Source organism: Linepithema humile, chromosome 1 (genome assembly GCF_040581485.1).
Source record: "Linepithema humile isolate Giens D197 chromosome 1, Lhum_UNIL_v1.0, whole genome shotgun sequence".
Lineage (NCBI taxonomy): Eukaryota > Metazoa > Arthropoda > Insecta > Hymenoptera > Formicidae > Linepithema > Linepithema humile.
The window spans coordinates 11976829-11996457 of NC_090128.1; the positions used below are offsets into that span (position 1 = coordinate 11976829).

Consider the following 19629-nt stretch of genomic DNA (forward strand, 5'->3'; position numbering starts at 1 on the left):
ATAAACTGCAATTATATAATAATCCCAGATTAAAAAGAAATAATAATATATATTCTTTTAACATATAATAATCCATAATTTTGTACGAGTCCATAATTCTTATAGAAGGAAATAAACTGGTTTGACTAATAAATTTTCCACGGAAGCTAGAAACAAAGTGCGCAAAATGTAAAATCATTTATCATATAAAGATTAATATTTCGATACGACGTGAAGGAGTGCTCTTTAACAGATGATTAACTCTATTGATAAATGTTTGTGCGATTACGCGAGCGTACTACGTCTTTCATGAATTAAAGCTGATAAGAACGACTGTGAGTCTTGCACCGTTCATTTATATATCGCACGATGAATAAATTCAACATTTCTTCGATACTTTTTAATCTTAAGCCTTATTAAAAAATTAAAAAGTAAAATTGTTTTGTCTTTTAATTACAGATATTATAAATATCTTTGGCCAAGTGTTTCCCCGTCCGTAATATGCCAGAGTTTTAAACTCGGCCTGTTGAAATTAATCTAAACCGCAGAAAGATTACAAATTATCGTGAACCTAATTTCGAGACCTAAGCGACCGCAATTAGCGTTAAACGCGCGCCTCGAGAATGCGGGCCGCCATGGTCCCACAGAGCGGGACCTGATCCGACAGCGCGGCGCGCGATTTCGTGATAGACGCGCGTTCTCTCGCAAAAGCGACCGACTCCCCACTATGAGGAAGCCATAGGTCGTATACACCGTGCACAGGTGGACGAGGACGGGCGACGACGACGGTGACGACGCTACGTGCCGCGTGTCGCCTGTAGACGATTCAGTCGCGAGCGAGCGGTGCGAGTGCGCGCGCGAGTGAGATTTCGCGCGGCGCGTGATTGAAGAGCGGCGATAATAAACGCACCTGCGATTGGAAGAAGAGAGGAAGGAAACGTGACGGACGTGCCGCGAAAAGCGAAGTGAGATAGAAACGCTAAGCAACGAAGATCCTTAACCACGGAACGATTATGGTTGTCCGACTTTGCCTACGACGGATCGGTATAATCATCGGGGACGTTCTGATTGATGAAAGCGCGCGTATATTCTAAGAAATAGGTGAATTGAGAGAAATTGACAAGTGATTGTATATCTATTGTGTGAAATTTAATTTCTATTCCCAAAATATTCTTTTTTTACTTTCTCATAGAGAAAGTGATCTAAATGTTAAATATGTTAAAATTTTGCGATCAATTTTAATGAATTTCTTTAAGATTGGCATAAATATTTCGTTGAAAATGATAAAATTTAGAAAATACGAAATGATGACAAATTAACTTCTTAAGATTTGTATAATTTAAAAATTTAAATCCAGTTTAGAAAACGATACATTAATTCGCGTGATCTAGAAAATTAAATAGATTTTACAGAGCAGATTCTTGTCAGTTTACTTTCATTTCCTATTTCTACAAGATAGATAAAAAAAAGGAAGTTAGTTGCACGATGCCTTAGATATTTAACGATCGCGTGATTATACTAATTATTACATCGTTTTTTGCATGCATGATTGAGATAAATGAAATAGTTCGTGTCTCCTGGCGAGTCGCGTTCGGCGAAAACGGGGAAAAGTATGTGCGTAAATTCGCACTAAAATATCAAGGTCGACGCTAATTACAGCGTCGCGATAAGACGACATCAGCCGCGGAAAGAAAAGGAAAGAACGCAGATCTTCTCACGTTCGAAAAATCGATTTCGGAGGCCTTGAGCCGTACCTTGGGCATTCACCGGCATGTTTGAACCTGTCTCGCACGCAATCATTCCGATAGATAATTTTGTTTTTACAGCACTAGTGCAAAAGTCTTACGTCAAAAGTTTGCACGTTTAGAACAAGTTAAAATTAGAGCACATGGAAAACTGTAACATTATCTATTTACATGTACATGCATATACAAGATATTCTGCAAACATTTATTTTTCTCTGAATGAATGTTATCTTTTGCATTTCGTTGCATTTTTGCATTCTTTTGCATTTATATTTTTAATGCTAAATATTCAAATTGTTTTCCTCGCTTTTTTCTATCACTTAACTTCTTGAAACTTATATAACTTTTAAGTAATCACAAATTAAATGCCGAAGATCTGCGCGAAACACGTCGATAATCGAGCGATTAATCGCGTTATTTTCTTTCGAACATTTCTTGTCTTTACATTCATTGCGATAATAATCGCTTGTATTTTCAATTCTTTTATTTCTAAAAGATTACTATTAAAAAGTTCTTAAATCTTTCTTTTTACATACATAATAGTTTTTGCAGAAACTGTATTATTTTTAATTAATGCATTTAAATAAAACGTAGTTTCACAATTTTAATATTTTACTCCTATTATTTATATATAAATATTCTACATAAATGTCATTGGCATACAGCAGACGAATCGCGGAAGAATTCTTGCGTGTCAGAAAAGAGGACGATCTTATTGAGTTCTCGTTATCGTCACGCGTAACGGTCTTTTATCAACATGATACAACTGAACAAACGAGATATTCTTAACCTAAAAAATGAAATTGTGCCGCTTTTCAATGAAATTTTCTCGACGCGCCAAAGTAATTTTTATGCAAATTAACACAAATACGTTAAAAATCCGAATTAATAGTTTCGCAAACATAAATGTTTCAACACTGACAGATATTTTTGCAAAACAGGATACTCTGTCCGACATTTTATAAAGTTGATACACTTGTATCATATATTTTGCAAGTTATTTTCTGTTATTTTCTCGCTAAAGTCATTCATTTAATTATCTAAAGAGGCACGAATAAAAGTATTTGATATTGAAAATTTATGCTATCGATATCTTTGTAAGCATCTTAAGTGTAATATCATTGTGAAATGATTAATAGTTGACGCAAGTTAAACAAGTTAATACATTATACGTAAATTGCATCATGAATAACATTCATTTTCTAACATCTGTAATTTTCTGATATCTATAATTTCTATACTTGTTACTAAATATTTGACGCAAACTACATTTGCGATTTTCTTTAAAAAATTTTATAAAAATGTAATTAATTGATATTAGTTATAAAACAAGTTAAAAAATCGAAATAAATTCATTATTAAGCAACGTCGGATTTGCTTTTCCGGAGTTATATTATATATTCAAAGATTCGTTTTTTTAAGTTGAAGCGGATTATCATATAAAATATACGTGCGTTAATATTAATAGGTGATTTTACATAATAATTTATGTAACATTTTTATGCAACGTAAGTAAATTTTCTTTGCATGCAAACCAAAGTCACACGCGAAAAACGTGACACTTGATTATATATCGTCATACATCACCTTTGACCGTGTTACTTTTGGATATCTAAAAAATACAGAAGCGCGCTCAGAGTCTCAAAGTTCGAACATCGACAATATTACGCTATGCTTTATTGCTCCACTATTTGCTATGCAAATAAGAATTGAAAGGTCATTCACAAAAAGAAAAAAAGAAGCAAGAACGTCGTCTCAGCGCGTCTGTGAACATCGCACGAGTTTCGACAACATTAAATATGCACTTAACAGTCGCAATTAACACTTCAACCGGTAATAATTCCATAACGTGCTGAATTCATTATTATTTCATCGCCATAACCATCATAAAAATACATAACATGAATCTAAACTTCTAAACCGGTGCCGATTTTTTATATTAAAATCTCTTTTTATATTTAATACTATTTAATATACTAGATTCGTAGTGTTTATTTCGTAGAAAGTTTCCTTAGAGATAGAATTATTTTTTAGAAAAATCAAACTACATATTCCTCATTTTTATCTAGAAAGTATGTTTAATATGTAATCATTAATATGTGTAATATCAAACATAAAACGAAGAATGTATCGATCGGGCCTAGTTTCGTACTGTGAAAAGATCCGTGGAATTTAATAATCTGGTTATTAATCGCATCTCTTATAATATCTCTGCAAGTATGATAAGAATTTAACGTCGTCATGGAAATCCGAGAAAAATACTTATCTAAAACTTATTGTTAGCTTCATGAATTACACAGAGACAATAAATATCGTCTATAAAAATTTTTTATAGACGTTAACGGAACGCGTAAGATACTTCTTGAAAACATAGGCTGTTTTTATTACAAATCTTTAGGCATAATAATCATAATATTATGATTATTTCTCAAGAAATTGCAGAAGAAACGCTATTAACCTTTCTGTCTCTTTGAAAAAATTTACAACTTGTGAGCGATGTAAAAAGAGCATAATTATCGTTATCAAAGGCATCGTGCTCGCGGGAAATAATAAAAGTCTCAAGTCTGACGAGTCTCAACCTCGCTGATAAACTTACGTATGCATATATGCTAAGTGCCCGACTCAACATTCTGAACTTTTGCGAGAAGATTCAGCAAACGAGAGAAATAGAAAAGAATAGGAGGGAAAGAGAGTAACCGCGTTTTAGACGGCGATGTGAAAGGTGCAGTTAATACGACTGCAGCCGGCTGAAGAGATGTTGACGTTAATCGGCGGTCTGATCGTCGTTTATTTCTTCTACGTTCTAATCTTCAGAAAAAATGGTAAATATCTTATGATTAAACATATTCTCTTTCAATTTCCTATTTCTCCTATTATCCCATTTCAAGTAATTATTTTATAAATACATATTGAAAAATATAGAAAATTTATGACGTTAGAAAAGTTAAAAATATTGAAAGCATTATTTCATAAAAATAAATAAAATAAAGCTGAATAGGACACCTGATTTTTGCGACGAGTAAAATGATTACAACGAACTCCACTTGAACTGTTCATTGTAATCAACTTGCTCACACTATTTTTAAGTATTGATCAATCGTTGCTATCGTAAAATATCATTTTATCAATATTTGTTACAAGGAAAGTACGTTATACCACCATCGATATACCACAATCTTTTCGCTGCAAATAGAATTTTATCTTCTTATCTCTTAAATAATCCAACGTAGATAAATGAATGAATGCAATAATGACGAATTATTACAACATAATAGAAAGATATAATTGCAATTAATATTGTGTATTAATCTATAATAATATCTAAAAAAATATATCTCGCTTTTGTTTGTCATGTTTACCTTTTCATTATTAATTATCTATTTTATAGAGTGAATAGCGAAAAATAGAATATAACGTATAAGAATATATTATACTTCACTTTCTATTTAATTATTTTCAATTTCTGTATTATATTCGTCTTTGTACTTTCTCTACGCCGACTCTATGCCACACATTTATTTCCAGGCACTTATCCGAATGTACAAATTTTTTTTCTCATTCATTGTACATCAAGAGTCCCCGAACTTTCGCACGAAAATCGCATCGTCGTTCTCGCGACGCGCATCCTCTTGCGAGGTACTGCCGTTCTCTCTCCACGCAAAACTGGTCCAGTAACCTCTTCTCGAGATGTCCGCGCGCGATCGACCATTTATAACGTCGCGATCGAAGGAAGGCGAAAAAGAGGAAATGCCTTGGCGCAACGGTTTTACGACTTCCGTTACCCGGATTTTTACGCGTGAAGTTCGCGCGCGCGGTATTGAATGAACACTGAATTTCTCCGAGGAGCGAGTTTCCCACATAAAGTACGCTCGTTACCGAGTTTGCGCGAAGCTTACCCGCCGAATTATTTATGCAATTACAAACATGATTCTCTATCTGTAAATCTTAAATTTATAGAGTATTGTCTTACTAATATCGCATTATGAGAAAGACGGCGGGAAGTTAATAAAAATTCAATGTTTGTAAAATAAACTGAACAGGAAACTAAAGTCGCTGTTTTTAAGGTTGTTCCTATAATCCAAAAATTGAATAGTCGGAAGCAATTCGATAAAACATAAAAATTTGTTAAACAAAGTGAAAATATATGCAGAATTTTAAATCACAAAAATAATTGTACACATTATGCAAATCATTATATGATTTTAATTGACGTTAATCAATCGTGCGTCAATGATCTTGATTGTTGCTTAGCAACATCCTTTCTTCTATAAATTATACGTTAGATTGCGATCGCGTGAACGATAACGTCGAGGCTCATTCTCCCAGTTCGATCGTTCGCAGCAGGAAGACTCGATTATCGTAGATTAATTATGCGTGATGATTATTAAATATTCCTGCACGTTACGTTACTGCTTACGCATGACCGCAATATACATATTTAATGTAGTCGCACGAGCAAAGTAACAGATCAATCGAAGGCCAGTGACGGTTACCGGCCTTATAGTCATTAACAGATGTCGAGAAGGCGATTTTGCTTGTTAAAGAAACCTTTTCTATACGCCGACTAATAATACGAATGGCGTTTGAGACGGCCGGATCGCACGCGAAATACCTGTAGTCGACCTTCACCTTCACGCGAGATCAAGGCTGGATGGTCTCACGAAGATAGGATCCCTGGATCGATTATACGTATACACAAGAAGTGTCTGCGATCTCCACGAGTCGAGAGAGAGAGAGAGTTGTTCGTGCTTAACGCGTGTGTTTATTTGTATATAATTCAGTCTTACAGGTTTATTCATATAGATAATGTCGTAAGAAGCAACGCACGCTTCTTTTCGAAAGATTCTTGAACTGATTTGTAATTAATTTGTTAAAAAAAAAAAACGTTTTAAATTTTTGTAAAAATTTCAAATAAATTACTTATCGGAAACTTTCACAGAACACGAAAATCGCGAGTTTTATTTTTGTTAGTAATGCTGATAAAAATTTTCAGAATTTTCAAAATGCGTGAAAAATATCCTTCTGCTTTTTTTCTCTTTAATGATTATTTAATTAAGATCTACCATATGGCGCATCATGCGTGTTACTCGTAAATCAATCAATAAATATGCAAATATTTCTGAAAGTGAGAAAAATTCTGGATTCTAAGAATATTTAAATAAATCCAGAATTGCACAAATCGAGATTGCGATGATGAAGCTAGTCGGGACACACGGTGAAAATGATGGAGTAAAAATCGTCGCCGCGGACGCGGGTCGTACTTACGAGTTTCCCGCGGAAAGAGTTCAGGAGGTCGGCAAATTTCACCTGGCGGCCGCGATCCGCGGCCGGACGAGTACGCAAAAGGAAGAGAAAGATATGAGAAGAGACGGGATAAAGTCGCGAGAGTCGTCGACGAGAGGAGTGGTCGCGCGCCGTAAGGACGTCGGGCATGCATCGTCAGCAAGGTCGCGTCGGAGAAATTGCGACGGGGAAGAGCGGCGGCATTCGCGCGGCGAATGCCGACTGCATGTACCGCCGTTATCTCGCCGTGACTCGATCATGCCGAAGAAAGTGCGGCCGCTGATGGCGATGTTTGTGCGCTCACTATACCCCGTTTACTATTCCCGTTCGCAAGGTGCGCTCACTCGGCCACGATGAAGTGACGACAGTCGCTCGGAACTTTCCGTGGAAAGCGCGATCGATCCATGGGATCGTCGATCGAACGCGAGTAAATAATATTCGGAAACTGACGAAGTCGTACTTGAAATAGTTCAAAATAGCTGTGAAAATATTAGAAAATTTCCAACTTCTTTATCAAACGGAGATTTCGTATTTTTTATGTCGATATTTTCACGTGTAACGTTTATATTAATGATGTCATAAATGGATGGATTATGCAAAAATGTAGTTAAATAATTAAATGCTCAAGATGAAGAAAACATGATGACGTCATTTCGCTGGCAAAGTCTGCAATTAATTTATCAAAGTTGGTGCGCTTAAGTTTTTTTTTTATAATTATGAATAATTTAGAAATTAATTTATAATTAAAAACTGATGTGTTAAGCGTCAGAATGGCAATTTTAAATGTAATACTCAAATTTAGAAATATCCATCAATATAACATGGATATATTTTTATATCACATACTCGCAGTAGTTATAGACATTATGTGATCAGCCCCCGGAATACATTTTCATCATTGATTATTGCACAAAAATATCGGTCGAGATTCTATATTCATGTTCTTCCGATTTATTTCAGACAAACCATCTACGGATCCGCCAGCTATGGCGCACGGGGCTCTCAGAGAGATCGTTGAACGAGCGGTCGAGGAAGCTCGGAAGTTACCGGGATTGAGTGCGGACACTGAGAATCCTCGAGAAGGACGTGCCATTGCGGATAATAGCTACGAGGACCTCCTCGCCACCGCGATACTCAATAAGGTTCTTTGAATTGGCAAAATATTTTTTCACTAATGTCTCTCATTGATTGCTCCTCAAGTTATTAATCATTAAAACACGCATCATATTTCTCAAATTGATTATAAAAAATTAAGATGCGCATGATTATTTTTTACATCGACATTATTAATTATAAGGTGCGCTTATATTCTTCAATTGTGAGAAAAAAAATACAATGCGCAATATATTTCTTAACATTAATTAATATTAATTAAAATGCGCGCTGCATTTCCTAAATTAAATTACATAGAATCAAATTCATTATGCACATTTTAGGTCATTGAGAAATATCAAAGAGAACGAGTAGATGGCAACAGCAATGTTCTGCGCGACACAGATTCGCCGAAGGCAAAATGTACCAGAAGTACGTAGAATTTACTTAACGCGTTATCGCGTACCGAAGGTATGTACGGGATGTCAGAGACATATTTACGAAAGACTTTTTTTTTCAGTCGAGACCGAGAATGGCCTTGAAGAGGAAGACGTGGCGAGCTACGCGTGCTATCGTCCCGAAAGCAACGGTGATCGTAGTGAGTCAATCGGACGAAATGGAGACGATCAGGAGCCGGTGTCTTTCATGGTATCACCGACGATGATTACAATCTAATTTACATATTCCTATACATTAAATGCAGAACGTAACGCTAGCACGCGATAAAAAGAATCAACATAAAATTTGCATATCAGATTTATAATAAATTCTCGACTGTGTAACACAGAATCGATATAAAAAGACATGACTATATCAGATGCGTCAAATAGTGTATCGCTGATTTGTTGGCTTTTCAATTTGAAAGAGACGAAATCTCGTTTTAGATGGAAGAGCGGATAGAAGAGATAACCACGATCACGGACGATGGCGAACTTCAAAACAACGATGCCTTGGAATTCAAACACACCCGGCGCGTTCCATTTCCGGAATACGGAATGGATATCGTTGATCGTGAGTGACTCGATTTTTTTATCGAATATTATTTGAATATCCAGAAATACATGAAATCATTTATAAATCTGGAAAGAAAATCATCGCACGATATTATATATATTTTGAAATTAATTTATGACATTTGATAATTTACAATCGTTTGTAATTCAAAAATCATACTCGGAAAATAACTTAATTGTAGCTTCACTGCAATTTACTGAGGCATTAGTTATTAATTTTTTTACGATACTTGAAACAGCTCGGCGAGAATTGTCCTCGCCGACATTATCAACGTCATCGGACTCGTCGGACTTAAATCGCGACGAATTCTCGCCAGTTAGAACAAAGCGTCACGCTGCTGATCACGCGACGGATCTAGTCTCGCCTATCGAGTCCTGGGAGGACAATTGGTTGTTCCAGAAGAAGAAAACCTCCCGATCGCAACCAGATGCGGTTGCCATGTTGGTACCGAGTTCCAATGCGGATTATAAGGCCCTAATCGGCGATAGAGATGCTGAGGACACGTCTGATTTATCCGAGTGCTCCTCTACGAAATCCGACGAAGAGATCGAGAAGGAATTGATAGAAGCAATCAATAATGTTGTCCCCAGAACTCCTAGAACCTCCGAATGCGACGCGAAAAGTAATCAGATGCTAAACAGTCAGAAAATGCTAAGCGATACGGAATGCAGGAGAAACGAGGTTGACGCGTGTCAAAAGGAAACAAAGGTCGAAGAAACTGTGGTTATTTGCAAACGTTTCAATAAAGATGAGAAGAATGCGAAAGTTAATGAAAATCTCTTAGAAGAAAAAACAATCAAGGATGAAGATGATAAAGAGACACAAAATGAAAGTTCCTCAACGCTGATAACAGTAGCGGAAAAAAATATAGAAGCCATAAAGTCAAATGAAGAGAAACCTAAGAATACAATCGAGAGCGATGAGAAAACAATTGTGAACATCGCGGTGGAAAGTTTCGCGCAAACGAGCATGAAAATGCAATCTGAAAAACCTAATGAAAGAAACGATCGAGAAGGAAACATCGCTGAGGAAGAGCAACAGGAGAGCGAATACACCGAACATTACGACACGGCGATTCAGAGGCATTTAGATAGTCTGACGAAAGTCGAAGTTTGTTCCGCAGAGAGTGAGATGGCTGACGAAACTAGGAAAATTACGGACGAACAACTCAGGAAATCGGAGAACAACTCAACCGAAAAACAAAAAAGGTAGAATCTGAAATATTTCTCTCTCTCTCTAAGCAATTAATTGTAACCAGTAATTTTATTCGTCAGTTATGACTTTATCAATTTAAGTAAACAAAATTACAATACAATTTGCAAATTAAAAAAATTTATAAATTAAATTTATTTGAATATGTTAGAAAAATATATTCTGATTCTTAAATACTTTGTTCTTTACTTCTGGATTTTCGTTTATCTAATCTTTTTCGCAAAGATATAATAAATATTAATAAAGTAAGACACACCGCGCTCAGGTTTCGAAATGAATGTGTAATAAGCGATGGAAATGATAGTTTGGTTCCCCACACACCTTGATATTACATGAATCCTGCTACGTAATTCTTCCCATCATTTTGCGTCGCGACACGTTGTACATCTTTCGTAATTTTTTTCCAACTTTACGCAGCGAACGCTCGGAAGCCGAAGTCCAATTGTCTTATGCAACAATCGAGGAAGATTATGTCGATGCGACGACTAACAATGATCGATTAAGCGCCCCGCCACGTCCAGGTAATTTTTTACATGTATAATTATTCATAATAAACCTCTCATCTCTTGGATTTATGAAAAGATAGCAAAAACTTTATTTTATTTTCTAAGCAATTTCATTCTAGTATTAAATATAAAATTTATAGCAAAATATACAGAAAAATTTATTATAGATTAAAACTAAACTTTGAAATTTAAAACTAATATTAGATAAATTTTCAAGAGAAGTTTTTATTAGTATAAAGAATTACGTCATAAAAAGCAAGGAAATAGCACGTTAATTGCAGTTATGTTCTTTTAAAAAAACACATTTTAGTAAATTTTTTTTTAAATTCTTGACACCTTGAAATAACGAACGTAATGCGACACTCATTATAATGCATTATAATGCATTATAATGCATTATAATGAACATATCGCGAATATGACATAATCATGAATATATCGGACAGGCACAATAGCGGAGCGCGAGCACAAGAAATGGGAAAATGCGCTGCCGATCGAAAACAATCCCTACAGCGAAGAAAGTATACGGAAACGATGCTTGGAAAGGCAATATTCGCGAACTTCAGATATTTCGGGGTAAGAATCGCGTAATTTTGTGAGCCATCCTGTCCTATTGTAGCCACAAAGCTCTCAATTTAATCTCTTGCTTTATTCAGAGCCCATTACGAGCTAACGAAGCTAAACGAAGTGAATTTAGAGACGCTCCTAGTACCCAATCGACCAGATATCAAACGGTAATTTGAATTTAATTAATTTTCTCGAAACAATAAAGACAGCAATTAAAACTATTAATTTGCGAAATAAAATAATTTTTAATAATTTCTTCGCAATCATAAAAATAGCAATTAAAATACACAATATATTAAAAAATTAGTCAAATTATTTCTTTTAATAATCTGTGTTTTTTCATAAAAAATATCGAAAATATTTTCGAATAAATTTCCTTAAATTATCAATTGATTGAGATAAATAAAATTATGAAAAAAATTAATACCGATCATTTCTTGTTAAAAAAAACTTATACTAATTTAATTTTATCGATCACTGTGCAGTTTCGGCAGGGACTACTACATCAATCAGTCGAAGGCGGCCAACGGGGAGCAGCACGAGCGGGCCAGATCGGCGATGTCCTCGGTGTCAAGCAGACCGAGCAGCTCGCTATCCCAGCAGTCGAACAGCGACGAACAGCGCGAACAACAGGTGAGTCAACAGCACGAGCTCGAGCGATTCGAGGGCGCATCGCTGCGCGGCAGCCTCTCTCGACGACGCTGCCGCGATCCGCGCGCCAGTCCGCACTTTGCGATCAACCCCCTTCTGCACCTGGAACTCGCGCGATCGTCCGCGAATGATCGATCGGACTGCGACGGCGGCGAGGAGCACGCCGGGAATCTCGTAGGAAATGCGCGAACGGCGGATAACGCGATTGAGAACGCGACGGGGAATCGAGACTCGAGGAATTGCGCGAAATCGAATCTGAGAGCGATTTGCGAGAAGCAAGAGGGCAACCGCGTCCTGGCGGAGAGCTTGGAGACCAACACGGATTTCCGGCAACTGGTGTCGGCGGACTGGAGTCGACTTTGGCGTAGTGATCGCGACGGAGATCCACCAGTTGACGAAGAGCCGATAATGCCGCAATACGATGACAGCCGTGAGGAGTTGCCGTGCGATTGCGACGGGCGCGATCACGATTCCGGAATGTGCTCTATCGGCTCGCGGGACTCCGAGACGAGCGATCGCTGGCGGAAGCTGTACCAGATGGAGGATAACGATTGTCACGACGAGCAAATATCGTCGATCGGCGGCAGAAGGTTCTGGACCACCGGCAAGTATCACACGTATGGCGGTATCAGAATTCGATCGAAGAAAACGGAGGACTTGGACGACTTCGAGGACGAATTGATCTCGCCGGAGAACTGTTTCGCAGATCATGCTACGGAATTCGCGAAATTGAAATTTCAGACCTTCGGTGGGATTAAGAGGAGCAGGAAAATCAACAAGAAGAAAATTCCGAGTTACAGGAGGATCCGGCTAAGACCAGTTCTGTCGGAAGCTATAATTTCCAATACGGAAAAAAATTGTGATCGAGTCGAAACGGAAACATCGGCAAATTTTGAGCTGTATTCTAACGTCGATTACGCAGGGAGTTTCGATCGATTGGCAAGTTTAAATAGTTCAGCGAGTTTCGAAGGATTTACGAGCTTCGAGCACTCGACAAGCTCGACTTTCGAAGAGAGCGATTGGCAGGATGAAGAAGATGACGTCACAAACGATCGGGTATCCGCGAGATACACACAAATTGCACGTGGTAGAAATCGAACAAGTCCCAAAATAAAACACAGAAATTTAATTCGTAGGAGTAATAGAAATTCATCCTGCCTCTGGTCCTTGCCGACCGAGGATGACGAGTGGCAGGACGAGATCGATTGTGCCTCCGGCGAGATTATAATGAATAAATTCCTGAAGGATGTCTCGAAGCGGAGGAAAGCGTTCAGTGACGACGATGTTACGACACAAGAAAGAGAAAACAGATCTCGAAAGCATCGAGAGACATTTGAAAAAAATAGCAACGGAGGATTGGAAAAATCGAAAAATAATGAAAACAATCTAGAGAGCTCGAAGGAGTCTCAAATGCAAGAGCAATGGAAGAGCGATAATAACAGACCCAAGAAGTTGAACGTGAGAAGTTTGAGCGATGTCACAATATGGTGATGAGCACCAATTTGTAAATAGAATAAAAATCGATGGAAAGGATGCGCTAATTGTGGCGCGATTGCCATAATGAAGTGGCCATATTATAAAAATGAATATGCTATATCTTAACAGAAATAATCCTAAAAATGTTCTTACCATATTATATCGCAAATACTAAAATATATTTTAGAGAGAGACAGCGCAGAATTTATAATTTACTAGCAAGAGAAAATGGAAGATAAAGCATATCAAAATAAACAGGTGCATCAAAATGGAAGATAGAATTAATGGAGAATATTGTGGGATTTTCTAGACGACGTGTGAATGTTAGAAATTCGCAGTGGTCGGGTTAACGGTTGTAAAGATTTATTAACGATAATTTAATAATTGTATTTAATGCTATGTATATAGTCGATTTCTTCTATTCGGTGCGATAATGTACCTGAGAATGAAATGCGAGTGCATTCATATTAATGCCATAACTTCGATATTCATTGAGATAAGAGTGCCATAGCGCGATGCGCTAATATACTAATAAATAAATAAGTGCAATAATTATACACGATTAACACGGCTAAAAGGTAATATTTATACGATGATCGGTCGTAGATGGTTAATAAATACGGGTATATAAAAGTCTGAGATGTGTGTGTATATCACAATAATACTGATTCTCCCGTTCCTCAACAGGTTCCCAACTAAATTTTGTTCATAACTACGTTTTAATATTATTCAATACTATTCTCTCTTATTAATATTGGTGAAATTAATAATAAATAAGCTCGTGTATGTTATTAATAATTAACTTCTAATTGTTACGTTTCAATATTCGCTTTTAATATACGAAAAGCGATTAACAATGACCCTACGCATGTTAATTTGTAATAATTGATTTAATCCAGGATTAAAATTAATCAACACTTATATTACAAATGAATACGAGAAGTTTACATCTCGCGATAGAAAATATTTTAAAAAATAATGGAAAGTTTTTTTCTTTGAAAACATCTAATGGTCAGTTTTTTCATGCGTATCACATCTGGCAATTAAATAAGGACTTAAAATTGTTGAAATTTTTAAATAACATTATTCATGTAATATACAGACAATCCTGTATACATATTCTACACATACTTTTGGTATATTGGTAGAAAGATTTTAACTAATTACCTAATCTAACTATAATTAGATAAAAATTAACCTTACAATCGCATGAAATTTATAGGTAACGGTTATTATTTAATATTATCTTTGTTGCTCCATAGAAGTTTGCAAGCTATATGTAATTTTCGATGTCATCTCTTTGATGTTAAATATTAAAATACATTCAAATCTCCTGATATTTTTAAAAGAACATTGGAGACTTTTAGATTAAAAAAGATTTTACAGTTTCTTTTAAATTTTACACTTTTTTAAATACATTACAATAACGATTGTAAACACGAATTGATTATTTCAGAGAATTTATATCAAAACTTGCAAACATTTGACCGCTTTAGTGATTCTGTAGTTACTCGAAGTAACCAATCTATAATACAAAATAAATTTGTATCGTCGTACTCTGTACTGTATTTTCTGCCCAAAATTCAACAATTAAGAAAAAAAAGAAATTAAGTTAATTTTTTTAAGTGACAGTATAATAGACACATTTTCCATTTTTTATCGATATGTGCCAAATTATTGGATAATCCGTCAACACTTGTATCGCGTATGCATCGCGCTCGTCAATTCGCACGACAGATCTAATTATATCTACTTATTATCTCAATGTACCTCATATGAGATAACAACGTTAACACTGGAATCAATTTCACACGCGAGTTGCGAAAGAGAATATTTTAATCGGTAAGTATACTACTTATTTAAGCGTGTAGTGACTAACAAATAAATGTATCAATATATCTCGAAGCTCGAAAAGCGTTCGTAAGCGCCAAAATTTCTGGTATAAAAAAAATTGTTGCTATACCTCGCAAGATCCACAAATTACTAATTAAAATCAGCAATTAACAATTATATTATTTATATTATTTGTACTTTTTAATACATAATAATTCTTTGAATGTATACTAATTATAATGATATTGAGCAACTTTTCGTACGACAGCTTTAACAGGTAATTTACAGCATTCTTAGCATTATCGATCATTAGAGATTGATTAGCATTATCGAGCATTAGAGATCGATAATTTTGTTAATATTCATGTATTTAATTATATGTAACGTTGGGTGCTTGATGCTTATAATTATATTCGTACTATATAATATATATAATATATTAACAATAAGAAAACTTCTCAACTACAAAAGCACTAACACCAATAGCTTGTTTTTACTTGCAAAAGCGAATGTATGACTCTTTGCTTAAAACATATTGACTCGTGCAGTTATCTTTTCAAAATTAAAACTTGTGTAAATAAAAAATATTGAACAGTTTAGTATTCTTGAATATATACTGCAATAAATTATAACGCTTTTTTTAAATAAATTTAAAAATGATATCAAAATAATATGTCCGCATATGTTTGATATTCAAAGTTCAAGTATTGACCGGTCAGTTATTATCGCAGAAAAATCGTTAAAATCACAACCGATATGTATTAAGCGCAAGGAGGCGTTCGTACGATTAACAATTACTGTTTCAATCTTTTAAATATTAATAGAATTAATATGCCACTCACAGACATTGCACTAACTATGATACTAACATGAAAAACCTTTTTTGCTAATGTATAGTATTATAATAAAAGTATCTCATATAATATAATATCACAAATTATCGCGCGCTATTAGTATCCTTATCAGATAATAGTATTAATCGTATAACAATTCACGAAAAAGAAACAGGACCAAAAAGAAAGAAAAATTCCATGACCTTCCGCAAATAGAAAAAAATAACGAAAATCTAGAATACAACGATCACAAAATACGCAGCTTTCGAGCGCGAAATCTTTAATGTCAGTGATCCTTCGTGTGTTACAGGAAGAATCTACATCCAAGGAAGCCGACGATATTTCAATTCCGCAAGAAGACAAAGATACAAGGACGGCCTCATGGCGCAAAAATAACGCCGAGGTAATTAGTCCCGAAACGAATAATCGCACCGTAAATTCGCGTGCTTCTGCCGTCGACGTCGGCTCTGAGAAAGCTAAAAGCGAGGATGACGAGATGAAGTGGAAAGATCACCAACGCGCGGACGATATTCTGGAGAATCAGCGGAAGAACAGTAAGAACGAGATCAACGCTAAATTGAACAACCAGGAGAATAATCACGAGGCCGAGCGTAAGGACGATAAGGACCGGAAGGTACGCAAAATCGATCTGAAGGCGTACGGTTTCGAGAACGAGTTTTCGGAACACAAAACCACCGCTACCCGGCAGCAGAGGATGGTGAACAGGCTGGACCTGAGCTCCTACGGCTATCACGACGGCATCCTGCGTCGCGCGCACTCCAACTATCAATTGAACGAGCCGATCATGCGAAACAACGAGAAATCGAATCTAACGAGATGCAGGATCGTACGCCGCTCATATTCAGCATATGACGCGTCGGAGTCATTCGACTGCAAGGATTTCGCAAAGAGCACGAAGGACCTCAACAAGCTGCAGGACAATGTAGAGCAGGTGAATTCGAGATTGATATCGGCCAAATCGATGCCGAATGTCGCTGATGACATGTATTACAAAGCAAATCCGGTTTACGTGAATCAAGATCAAGACGACCTGGCCGCTAAGAATTTGCTGGATCACGTGATCGATAAATCGGAGGAAGAAACAACAACGGATGAACGCGATGCGATCACCAGGGACGACAATTCGCTGCTGAACGATTATGACGAAATCTCGTCCGACATGGACAGATCTTTCGAAAATATATATGTCGAAAACAAGGATCAGGTTCGGCAAGGAGTGGACGAAGAATTGCGAGTGATGCCTTCGGTGAAAAGACTCGCACAAGCGTTCGGCAGGCGACAGACTTCCGAAATAGAGACTGCCGTGCCCGCGAAAGTAACCAGAGTCTCGGTAAAAAAATAGCCTCTTCACTCTTCAGTTAAACTTCAGTTAGACCTCAGACATTTCAGTTTATCGGATCGTAGTACACTTGAAGAAAATTCAGAACAAGAGAGTGAAAAATCGATAATATGTAAAAATAAATCTAGATAAGTACATGCATACGTAGATGAATTTATTTTAGAAATAAAATTTGTAGATAGAAATTTATGAAAATTTAATTAAATACGAACTTACATTTAAAGAAAAACTTACAAATTATAGTTTGACAACAATCTTGCTCTGAATGCTTTATTTATCATGAAACATTGGTCAATTGTTTTAATAATTTATTAAATACAAAATGTTTGACGTCTTTCGAAATTTTTCAAAAACAATCTCGTCATATAACTTTCAAAAATATCAATGTCATATCGATTAATAATATATTATATTCTCTTTGGCATTGGTATAATTAATAATATTTTTATTTAAATAAGATTTATATGTATAATTATATTATTTTTCTACGCTTCTAGCTTCAAAAAAGAAGTACAGTTAATGTGACATTTATCAAAATGTCAATAATTTGGGTATTGGTCCAATTTAATATTTTTGTGTCGCAGGTAGCGAAAATCGAAGATGCTAAAGACAGATCGTCCACACCTGAGATACAAATAATTGAAACACCCAGGCAGATGCACAGTTTAACGGCCAGATCGCTCTGTAGAGAATTTCGGGAAGGATTACGCCAAATACCCAATAAAATGACCTCGCCGCCAGTCAGCCGATCACTAATAGAAGAGCTACCGGCGAATCGAACGGAAGTCGTGCGATCGATACGAGAAGATAACGATACGGACGTAATCTCGTCCGATAAGTTCAAATCGAATATTATATTTTGGGAGCAACTACAAAAAAAAAATTAAAGTATTTTCCGTAAATAGTGATTTATCAGAGCTTGATAATAAATATTCTGTTATCTACGAATCAAACACAACAGAAAGTAAAATTATCACAATAATATCGATTTTATATATACATAAAAAATATGCATAGTCACAAAATTTGAGTTTATATAATAAACTCCAAGATTTTTGAAACGATTTTATAAGGAAAAGTTTAATAATATTATAATTTTTTAAATTACAGAATCAACGATAAATAATAATTATTAAAATTGCGGAAATAAAGCGTTCTAAAATCGAGCCAGGGAACGATCAACCAACACTAATGCGATGTCGTCTTTCAAATCAAAATTGATATTGCATTTTTGAAGAAAAGAACCTAAAATATTCTCTTCGTAAATACCGCAATCAAATTTGTATATTTGTAAATAATTTCCTGCGTATAGAATTTTGTGTGTTTCTTTCGTTAACGTAATTTGTATTAAAAGTTTTTTTCGAAAGTTGTAAAAATGCGAACGTTACTGTCCTTGCGATCGGCAAGAATACGTTAACGTCTGTATTGGAAAATAATAGTCCCTTAAGTAGGCGTCGCGAATTTGTACGCGAATCGTATGTGCAAATATGGCAAAAATAGATAAGGTCGTTTAGCTGTGCGTGATAACCATGAGATAGCAGAGGTGTGATAAAATTCGTGCCAAATGGCATCGCGACACGTTGATAACCAAAGAAAGAGTTCCCAATGTCGTGTTCGAAAAACCCGGTTAACTCTTTCTGCTCTGAATTACAAAAGCCCGCAATTATTTTAAAAAACTATTTAAAAAAACTTATTTAAAAGAATAATTTCTCGGAAAATGTATATATATTATTAAATTTTGTGTAATTATTTTGAAAGAAACCAAAGCAATTTTAATAGACGAATATTTAATTATTACAATGAATTATGAATATATAACACATTGTATTTAAAGAAAGAGTTAACTCTGCGCGTTGCCAAATAAAAAGAACATTTATTTTAGAATGTAGTTTAAAGTATCGCGGAAATGTTTTGTATATTATTACAGAAAAATATGTCTGATATATGATTGTAATCAAATAAAAAAATATTAAAATATAAAATGAGAACATTCTTGAAATTTGACATTTGGAATTTGGATTGTCGAAAAGGAACAATAAAAGACATAAAATTATGATGCAATAAAAAAACTTACTTAG

The 19629-nt window shown here is 35.6% G+C and overlaps 2 protein-coding genes across 18 annotated transcripts in view; one reads left to right on the forward strand and one right to left on the reverse strand.

Moving 5' to 3' along the window:
• The window catches only part of LOC105671981 (Myosin-7a binding protein), a 36219-nt gene extending 16614 nt beyond the window's left edge, over positions 1–19605 (forward strand). For 2 of the 9 annotated variants that reach the window (XM_012366567.2, XM_067354188.1), the window contains 9 exons: positions 7968–8149; positions 8444–8531; positions 8620–8747; positions 8984–9110; positions 9352–10321; positions 10743–10846; positions 11278–11407; positions 11488–11565; positions 11884–14161. In XM_012366567.2, the coding sequence (XP_012221990.1) occupies positions 7968–8149; positions 8444–8531; positions 8620–8747; positions 8984–9110; positions 9352–10321; positions 10743–10846; positions 11278–11407; positions 11488–11565; positions 11884–13540 (3464 nt within the window). In that variant the 3' untranslated portion in view covers positions 13541–14161. Of the gene's footprint in view, positions 1–756; positions 1081–4252; positions 4547–7631; positions 7693–7967; positions 8150–8443; positions 8532–8619; positions 8748–8983; positions 9111–9351; positions 10322–10742; positions 10847–11277; positions 11408–11487; positions 11566–11883; positions 14162–16501; positions 17543–18135 lie in introns of those variants that run through there. The other 7 variants (XM_067354444.1, XM_012366568.2, XM_012366570.2 and 4 more) reach the window with 7 other exon arrangements.
• Positions 1–19629, reverse strand: part of HisT (Histamine transporter) — a 59088-nt gene that overhangs the window by 30952 nt on the left and 8507 nt on the right. The window contains exon 1 of one of the 9 annotated variants that reach the window (XM_067356106.1): positions 6990–7250. The exons of 7 other annotated variants lie outside the window; for them this stretch is intronic. The gene's annotated coding sequence lies outside the window, so the exon portion shown is untranslated. Of the gene's footprint in view, positions 1–6336; positions 6445–6989; positions 7251–19629 lie in introns of those variants that run through there. One more of the 9 variants, XM_067356148.1, reaches the window with a different exon arrangement.